Source organism: Anomaloglossus baeobatrachus, chromosome 11 (genome assembly GCF_048569485.1).
Source record: "Anomaloglossus baeobatrachus isolate aAnoBae1 chromosome 11, aAnoBae1.hap1, whole genome shotgun sequence".
NCBI classification, from domain to species: domain Eukaryota; kingdom Metazoa; phylum Chordata; class Amphibia; order Anura; family Aromobatidae; genus Anomaloglossus; species Anomaloglossus baeobatrachus.
In genome coordinates this window covers 179,394,314-179,403,751 of record NC_134363.1, presented here as the reverse complement: position 1 = coordinate 179,403,751, position 9,438 = coordinate 179,394,314, and the positions used below count along the sequence as shown (strand labels likewise).

Here is a 9,438-nt window from a genome sequence, read left to right as displayed (position 1 = left end):
CGGAGCCAGAAACACATCCTGTGGAGCATAGAATATCATTGGCGCTGAACCGGAGGGACAGCGCCAAGAGATAGCGGCCAGGGAGCCGTAACGAGGCAGGAAGGAATTAATCCCCGACATGTCCAGACCGGAGCTGGGGAAAACCCAACAGCGGAAGTTGGCCTGGATCATGACAATTAGATTTTATAGATATGATTGATTATTTTTTAATGGTGTTAGTTAACCCTTCATGAACAGCTGAAGAATGAAGATTCCAGACGTTGAAGAATGCGATTATTGCCGAAACACGTAGTCTTGCAGGACTTCTGCCTACAGCCAGTGTTTTTAATGCCTCACACTTTTTACTTATCTGGAATAAAAGTTACATTTTACTTTTGCCAAGTTGGATGCCTAGCTGGCCTTTTAATGTCTTTAATTTATACTTATTGTGCGGTTGGGTACCGCTTTGTCCGTGCCAGAATCCCAGGCAGAAGCAGAGAGGAATCTTGAGGTGACCTCTGGAATGGTGAGCTGACCCAATTTTTTCCCCTTTTTTAAAATAGTTATAAAGCTACTATCAGTGTATCTCCTACCGTAGGCTGTGGCCGTCCCCAAAGGAGCGGATGCCCTGGACAAGTGCCCAATTTGCCCCCCTCCTAATCCTGGCCCTATTGCCTTTACATCAGAGAACTAATTGGCATCTGAAGCCCAAGGGCAGAATGAAGATGGCTGAAGATGATGTCATGCACTGGAAGAGGTGTGAGAATTGTTTTTTTACACCCTACATATATTATGCTGTTTGGAGTGACAAAAATCATAAGAAGAAACATTCAGCTCACATTGAATAACTTTGATATGGACCAAATTTCCCTGATGTATTTGATCAAACTTTGTAATTCGAGTCTCGGGAGATTTGTTCATCACAAGATATAGCGTAATCCAAAATGGCACCAATAATGTTAGTGGCAATACATGTCCACAGCGTGGCACCTTGGGGACTGATTGTCTCTAGGGGTGAGCGAGTAGTGAATTACTCGGACTCCAATAATGTTAGTAGCAATACATGTCCTCAGTATGGCACCTTGGGGACTGATTGTCACTAGGGGTGAGCGAGTAGTGAATTACTCAGACTTGCTATACTCGTAACGAGTAGGTCCTAATACTCAGGTACTCGATACGAGTAGCGACTCCAATGAAAGTCAATGAAAAATGCAAGTAATTGTCTGCTGGACCCTACAAGGCGGTCTGGGGGCTGAGAAAAAGGCTGAAATGAATGCTGGGTCCTTCGCTCCCTTGTGCTGCGCTCCCCGCTGCCCTGTGCTTTGCTCCCCGCTGCTTGGTGCTGCACTCCCCGCCTGGTCCTAACTTAGGATCGGGTGGGGAGGCGGCGGGGGAGGGAATCACCGGGCAGCGGGGAGAGAAGCACCAGGTGGGAGCATGCATCAGCTTATTGTTTAAAAAGCCGGCGACTTTTTACCGCCCGGCTTTTAAACACTCATGCATCCATTTCAGCCTTTTACTCAGCCCCCAGACCACTTTGTAGGGTCTAGCAGACAATTGCTCACATTTCCCATTGACTTAGGGGTACTTTAAACGTTGCAACATCGCTAGCATCGGCTAGCGATGCCGAGCGCGATAGTACCCGCCCCCGTCGCACATGCGATATGTGGTGATTGCTGCCATAGTGAACATTATCGCTACGGCAGCGTCACACGCACATACCTGCTCTGCGACGTCGTTGTGACTGCCGAAATATCCCTCCTTCAAGGGGGAGGTGTGTTCGGCATCACAGCGACGTCACCGCGGCGTCACTAATTGGCCGGCCAATAGAAGCGGAGGGGCGGAGATGAGCGGGACATAACATCCTGCCCACCTTCTCCCTTCTGCATTGCCGTTGGGACGCAGGTAAGGAGATGTTTGTCGCTCCTGCGAGTTTACACACAGCGATGTGTGGTGCTGCAGGAACGACAAACAACATCGTACCTGCGGTCGACCCAACATTATGGAAATGAACGACGCTACACAGATCAACGATTTTCAATGCTTTTGCGATCGTTTAATCATCGCACCTAGGATTTACAAGTTGCGATGACGGTACCGGCGCCAGATGTGCATCACTAATGACATGACCCCGACGATATTTCGGAAGCGATGTCGCAACGTGTAAAGCCTCGCTACTTCTAACGAGTAATTACAAGAATACTCGCAGAGTAGCAAGTAGCCCAAATACCGTACTACTCGGTGAGTACCGAGTAGCAACGAGTATACTCGCTCATCCTTAATTGTCACTAATTGGATATTGGTCAACACAACTGGTTATATCTGAGCATAATATATCCCTATGTGTGCACTGTATGGCGCTATGAGCACTAGCTATAAGGCTAGTTCTAAGGTTCCCAGAGAAGCAAGGTAAATAGAGAATACAGTATGTGCCGCCCAAGATCCGTTTTTGCAATGTTCATAAATTACCTGCTTAGTAAATATCACCATGTAATCATCTGACTCTACGAGCAATGTCTGTTTAACAGAGTCATCCTTATCAAATAATGACAGAGCATGAGGATCAGGAGCACCGATCATCCGCTAACTAAACCTATAGGTTACAAAGTCACATAGCAATGAGAGGTTTATTTAACCCTTTACACCGTTCTTAGGACTCGGAGCCCTTGTGTGATCACACGCTGTCACAAACTCTGTTCTGTCACAATGCCTACGAATATGGAAATCCCCAATCCAGCTCCCCTTTCTAATTCCAACAGTTCAGATCTAATTGGACTGACATGTCATAAGTGTGCTTTGGTTGAAAATCCCTAACACAAGCAAATTAAAGGGGGTCTTCATAGTTAGAATATATGCCAGGATGGTGCTTGTTAATATTTGATACTAATCTATTAGCAGACTGCTTCTTTGCACATTCATTACTGGTCTTGAGGTTGTGAGTCTTATTTTTAAGCCAGATGAATCAACCTTTCCGATTGACTGTGATGCCTGTTGGAGACTTAGCACTTATGACTTATAACTATCATCATAAGTTTTAATAAGATACTAACCGAAATGATTGATTATGGGGGAAATTGTTGATTTTTCTATATGGGTTTTCATATGTCCACCCTGATTCATGTGGCTGGAAGTTTTACTCGTGATTCGTGCTGGGCTTTGAATGACGTGTTTCATGGCCCACCTTTGATGGGTGGCACTTGCGTCACTTGCCACTGCATCTCAAGAATTACCTTTCTGCTCCCATTGGTTAGAAAATAAATATAATGGGTCTCCTGCTGGTCTGACACCTCATCCCTCAACAAAGGTTAGCACCGAAAAGCGCGTTGGGGCCTGGTGCCATGCCAGTGGAAGGAGATGGATACAAGTAATTGATACTTTTTCTTACCACATGAAAGACATTAAAACAAACTTATTACTTATTTTAATATACTCGTCTTCCGTGGCATCCAGGGCCGTTTCGCTCCTCTTCTCTGTCATCATTTTCAGAGTCTGCTGGTCAAATTATGGTCTGCATTATTTGAAAAATGGCTTTTTCAATTCAAGTTTATAGAACATCGGAACAAGGCTCCATAGACTTACATTGTAAAAGAGACTTCTGGCTCATAAATTCAGTGAGTCTGGTACTCTAAAGAGCGGTCACGTCACTGAGAATAGAAGCAACATGTCGATAGATAACAGTGAAGGCAGTGGTACTATATTAACACTCACATACTACACTACATACACATGTACACACATTTAGAAAACAACTAAGAAAACTTCATGGTAGGGCTTCAATGGGAGGATTTAAGTTGTACATATAACACTTGACATATTGACCCATCTTGTGTCATCCCAGACCTATGTCTCTCTGTGAGCTGCAATGAATATCATGCCCTTATAGTCATTGTGGTCATTCACATTCGTTCTCATCTTAACCTCACATCGGTCAATGATAAAACCTTCTCCAACCAGAGCTTTCCTGGCAAACGCCTCATCATAACTGAAAGCACGAAACTTGTGTTTCCCGATTGTGTAATATGTCATATCTAAACACCCAATTAATATAATGTGTCCTCCAGGCTTCAGCAATCTTGAGAACCTCTTGAGATATCTCATGTAATCATCTTGATCTTTACAGATAACATCCAGGAGCCAAGCACTGATGACACAATCTGCTGGTGGTAAGATGATTGGATCCATGATATCTTCTTTCTCGAGGTCACATTTCAAAACATGTTGAAGGGCCGATTTCACTTTTCCTTCTTTGTCCTGTAACAAATCTCTGAAATAAATGGTAAAAATGATGAACGGGATTGTTCTACAGTCAATATTGAATCGCATAAGATTAAAGCTTAGTGGTTAGCGCTGGATCATCGGCTTCCAGTATCGGGGGAAACTATTGAATCCATCTCTTGTTTTTTCACACAATGTTTGAATTAAAAAATGTTTCATTATCTTCAATACAGTAAGCCTTAAGATTCCATTCACATAATGAGCCCATATATTGTGTTTTATTGTTCTCTGATAAGATCTTACGCAAAACTGATTTACTAATAGATAAATGTAGCAAATAGCGTTCTCCAATACAGAATGGCTGCAATTAAAAAAAACAAAACAGTGGTATAATCAATGGTGATCATTTTACTCTACAGCTATTCAGAGGAATCGGACCTGTGGTTTGGATAATCCCTTTTTATACATCCAACTCGAATGTGATATGCACTGACCCTTCCAACAGTACCTATTATTCTACAGCTTCCAATAATGCGAATTTTGATTTGAAAGGATAACTGTAGACTTTCCTACTGAGATCTAAATTATCATTAATAAATTAATCAGGCGAAATAAGAGTATATTATACCAAATTTTTTATTGACAATTAAAAAACAAACATACAAAAAAATTTTTATTAATAAAACAAAGACAATGTTAAACAAACAAAATGCTGGGGTATCTCCAGACCTAAATATGTAAATGTATAGAGTCTGTGAATATAGGAAAAAGGCTTCTCATGGGGCACCCATATAAAAATTCCTATTTCAATAAAAAAAAATCCAAAAAGGATAATAAATAAATATATAAATAAGGATATAAATGTACCATAAAAAGCCCAGTTCCCAAATCCAACCTCAAGATTCAAAGATAAATACAATGATTGCACTTTGCGGCCAATTTAAGTTAATAATAGTATTTTCCCTCCTATAAGTTAATTAGGGTATGTTAAGGATAAGTAGACTACAATAGCAGAGATAAACTCAATAAATATACCACTAAATGTAAATAAACACTAAATAGGAAAAGAATACCTTAGGAATAAAGTGCATCTATGGACAGAACAAGTGCAATACTTACAGTATAAACAACTTTCAAAGATACCGCAGCATTTTGTTTAAAATTGTCTTTGATATTTTAATTTTTATTAATAAAAAAAATTGTATGTTTAATTTTTAATTGTATAGAAAATTTAGTATAATATAGCCTTTTCTCGCCTGATTTATTAGTTAGGCTTAGATAAGATACAGTTATTGATTAATTGGGAATGAAGTTTTGATATATATCTAAATTATCATTAGTCTATGATTGTAACTTAGGGAACGCAGAAGATACACCATATTACACTAAAGGCCGCTTTACATCGCTAAAGCGATGTCGTTGGGGTCACGGATTTTTTCACGCACATCCGGCCGTTAGCGATGTCGTTGTGTGTGACACCTATTAGCGATTTTGAATCATTGCAAAAATGTTCAAAATCGCTAATCGATGACACCCCCCCTAATCTCAATTATCGTTGCTGCTGCAGTTACGATGTTGTTCGTCGTTCCTGCGGCAGCACACATCGCTATGTGTGACACCGCAGGAACAAGGAACCTCACCTTACCTGCATCCCGCCAGCAATGAGGAACGAAGGAGGTGGGCGGGATGTTCGTCCCGCTCATCTCTGCCCCTCCGCTTCTATTGGGCAGCCGCTTAGTGAAGTCACAGTGACGCCGAACGTCCCTCCCCCTTGAGGGAGGGTTTGTTCGGCGGTCACAACGACGTCGCTGAACAGGTATGTGCATGTGACACTGCCGTAGCGATAATGTTTGCTACGGCAGCGATCACCACATATCGGCCATACGACAGGGGCGGGTGCTATCTCGCTCAACATCGCTAGCAATTGCTAGCGATGTCGCAGCGTGTAAAGCGGCCCTAAGTCATTGTTACGTCACCACCGGAGTCCGCTTCAGCGACTTCTACTCTGATTGCCAGGCGATGCCGTTTTCCTACTGCCATGGATAGTGCTGGTGATGGGAGAGGAGTCGATGCCAGTGGCACGGGTGGGCGCAGGCTTCGCTCATCCACTGGGCTGGGTTTCCTTGGTATCTGCAGTACCACTGGCTGACTGTAGGTGGCATGTGTCTTCCAGCTGAAGTTACCATCCTTTAGCTACAACCAATGGGAAGACACCACACCCTTCTTATTTCCCCTCCTGTCTACTGATCACTGCCAGAGATAGTTCTGTGTTCCGGGTTCCTTTACCTCAGTTTAGTGATTCTAGTGTTCTGACTTCTGCTTGTTTCCGGACTACCTCTCCTGCCTGCTGTTTATGTAACTCGCTGCCTGATCCAGATTTGACCTCTGCTTTGTTTTCTGATTACGTCCTTGCCTGCCGATTCTGTTCCTGTTCTGTAATTCCTGGTTTGACCCTGCCTGACTCTTACTCTCTTGGACTGCAGCCTTTCACAGGTAGTGGTCACCTTGGGCCCTGTGTTATTCCAAATCCCTGTATAGGGGTTAAAGGGTTTCAAGGTTCTAGGGGTCCTGCTTGGTGAGTGGCTTCCCTTTAGCTTACCCATTACAGCCCGTCTGAATCTGTGGATCCAGGCAGGCGTTACAGTCATATCATTACTACTGTAGAAATAATGACACTGGATTTCTTCTCACTTTAGGCCAAATTCTACAAATTCCAAGAATAAGAAATTTGATCTGAATGGATAAATGTAGACTTTACTACTGACATATAAATTATCATTTGGATTAGGCTATGATTGAAACAAAGTGAATACAGAAGATACACAATATTACAATAAGTCATATCTTTTCTACTGTGACAGTGTATTTTTTCTAATTTTTGACCAAATTCTTCACCTGTTTTCCTCTATGTCTACATGAAGCTTAGTGGCATGACCCCAATAAAATGCTCCAGTACGTTCGTCCACCCATCTCTTCAGCTCCATGATGCATCTGTCTCTCATCTTCAACACTATGATGTGTTTGAAAAAGTCACAGGCTGCAAATAAGTGATGAATTATGGAACCAAGACTGAGGTCAATCAAGACATCTCCTTTGTTATGACCTGTAAAAGAAATTCACACATTGAACTATATATACATACAGGGGAAAAAGTCACAAAATTAGTCACTTATATTTAAATACCCTATTTTCAATGTAAAGAATAGGTGGATTAATATAGATATACTGGTATATAGTGCTGTATCTCTATGAACCAGTACATTGTGCCTATAAGGAAGAACAGAATGTAGAGATGTTGACAGAGCAAAATCTCCCATCATTGGTAATTCAGCTAAAGCTGCTGCCTACCATGCTAGAGGATGTGAGTCCAAGAATCAAACTTCAATGAAAACAGAAAATGATTTTGTATATAATGTTTTGAACAAAGATACAGGACTCTTAGGCGGGCTTTGCACACTACGACATCGCAGGTGCGATATCGGTGCGGTCAAATTGAAAATGACGTACTTCCGGCATCGCATGCGACATTGTAGTGTGTAAAGGTTCTATGATATGATTAACGAGCGCAAAAGCGTCGTAATCGTATCATCGGTGCAGCGTCGGCGTAATCCATAATTACGCTGCCGCGACGGTCCGATGTTGTTCCTCGCTACTGCGGCAGCACATATCGCTGTGTGTGAAGTCGCAGGAGCGAGGAACATCACCTACCGGCGTCACCGCGGCTTCCGTAGGATATGCGGAAGGAAGGAGGTGGGCGGGATGTTTACATCCCGCTCATCTCCGCCCCTTTGCTCCTATTGGCCGCCTGCCGTGTGACGTCGCAGTGACGCCGTACGACCCGCCCCCTTAATAAGGAGGCGGGTCACCGGCCAGAGCGACGTCGCAGGACAGGTGAGTCCATGTGAAGCTGCCGTAGCGATAATGTTCGCTACGGCAGCTATCACAAGGATATCGCAGCTGCGACGGGGGCGGGGACTATCGCGCTCGACATCGCAGCATCGGCTTGTAATGTTGTAGTGTGCAAAGCCGCCCTTACTCAAGAAGCAATTTTGAGGAAGACTGAAGAAACAATATAAAGAACAATAGCATTTTAATTGTTGATAAAGAATAATACGTTGGGAGAAGAAGGTGTTCACCTGATGAGGTTGTGTGAAAACCAACGACTATAGTAGTTTAAAATGTCAGCTGCTGCAAACCCACAATGGCAATCCAATAAAGATCAGTAATGGAGAAGAGTGAATAACTGTTAATATGCTGATAACCAGTGGAAGAATCCAAGAGACTGAGGACATTTCAACATGGTTACTAGCTAAATATTTCAAAGTCATTTGACTTCTTTATCAGGATATCATAAGTGATTTGTCCTGATGAAGACTTGGATGACTTTCAAATGGGTAGTTAATAAATCCCATGGAAATGTCCTTGGTCTTTTGGATTCCCTTTGAGTCTTCCACTGATTATCATCAGCAACGCAGTTATTCCATCTTCTTCATTATTGATGTTCAAGAATGGACTGCGCAAACAGAGAAACGTCTGTCCGCATAACAGATCATTATCAAAATGAAAAGTTGTAAATATGAATGTATCCTTACAGCAGATTTAATACCAATTGTATCAATAACTAATATTTTTTTAAAACTTTTATTATCCTCAACGTATTTTCCGGAGTTCTAACAATTAAGGAGAGGAAAATAATTACATTACTAACCCCAGAGATCTTATACCATGGGTCCCCAATTCCAGTCCTCAAGGGCCGCCAACAGTGCAGGTTTTCAGGATTTCCCTAGTATTGCACATGTGATAATTTAATCACCTGCGCAGTTGATGATTCCCACACCCATGAAATGCTAAGGAAATCCTGAAAACATGCACTGTTGGCGGCCCTCGAGGACTGGAGTTGGGGAACCCTGTCCTATACTATTCATCATATGAAATAAACACATCCTTGCTCTATTTCTCTTGCTTGATGTGAGTCGGAATTGTGCTTTCCCCTTCTTATCTGCAAAAGCACTAAAAATCAAATTTACCAAATTTACATCTAGTTAGAACTATCTAAAGAAAACAATTAGGATACATACCCTCTGTAAATGTTTTTATAAGATTTTCAATGGGAAATATCAAGGAATCCTCTTCAGAGATCCTATCAGGGTTATCTGACACGTAATCCTCCAAATGTTGTCTGGAATCAAAGTCATCTTCATGGTAGAACTTATGGGAACCGGAATCCATTGTCTAGTCTTGTAT

General features: G+C 42.3%; 1 protein-coding gene across 1 annotated transcript; it reads right to left on the bottom strand.

The window, feature by feature from the left end:
• Positions 1–3,790: 3,790 nt before the first annotated feature.
• On the bottom strand, positions 3,791–9,438 carry LOC142257034 (nicotinamide N-methyltransferase-like). The gene is made up of 3 exons (XM_075329086.1): positions 9,273–9,438; positions 7,090–7,297; positions 3,791–4,243 (listed from the first exon to the last, which is right to left on the bottom strand). The coding sequence occupies exons 1-3, from the start codon at positions 9,421–9,423 to the stop codon at positions 3,820–3,822; spliced, it is 783 nt and encodes a 260-aa protein (XP_075185201.1). The 5' UTR covers positions 9,424–9,438; the 3' UTR covers positions 3,791–3,819.

Excerpts from the sequence above, each read along its gene's own strand:
- LOC142257034 (XM_075329086.1), bottom strand. The coding sequence starts at position 9,423 with ATGGATTCCGGTTCCCATAAGTTCTACCATGAAGATGACTTTGATTCC. Across the intron at positions 7,298-9,272 it reads TATAAAAACATTTACAGAGG|GTCATAACAAAGGAGATGTC; the intron begins GTATGTATCCTA and ends TTTCTTTTACAG. Across the intron at positions 4,244-7,089 it reads GTAGACATAGAGGAAAACAG|AGATTTGTTACAGGACAAAG; the intron begins GTGAAGAATTTG and ends CATTTATTTCAG.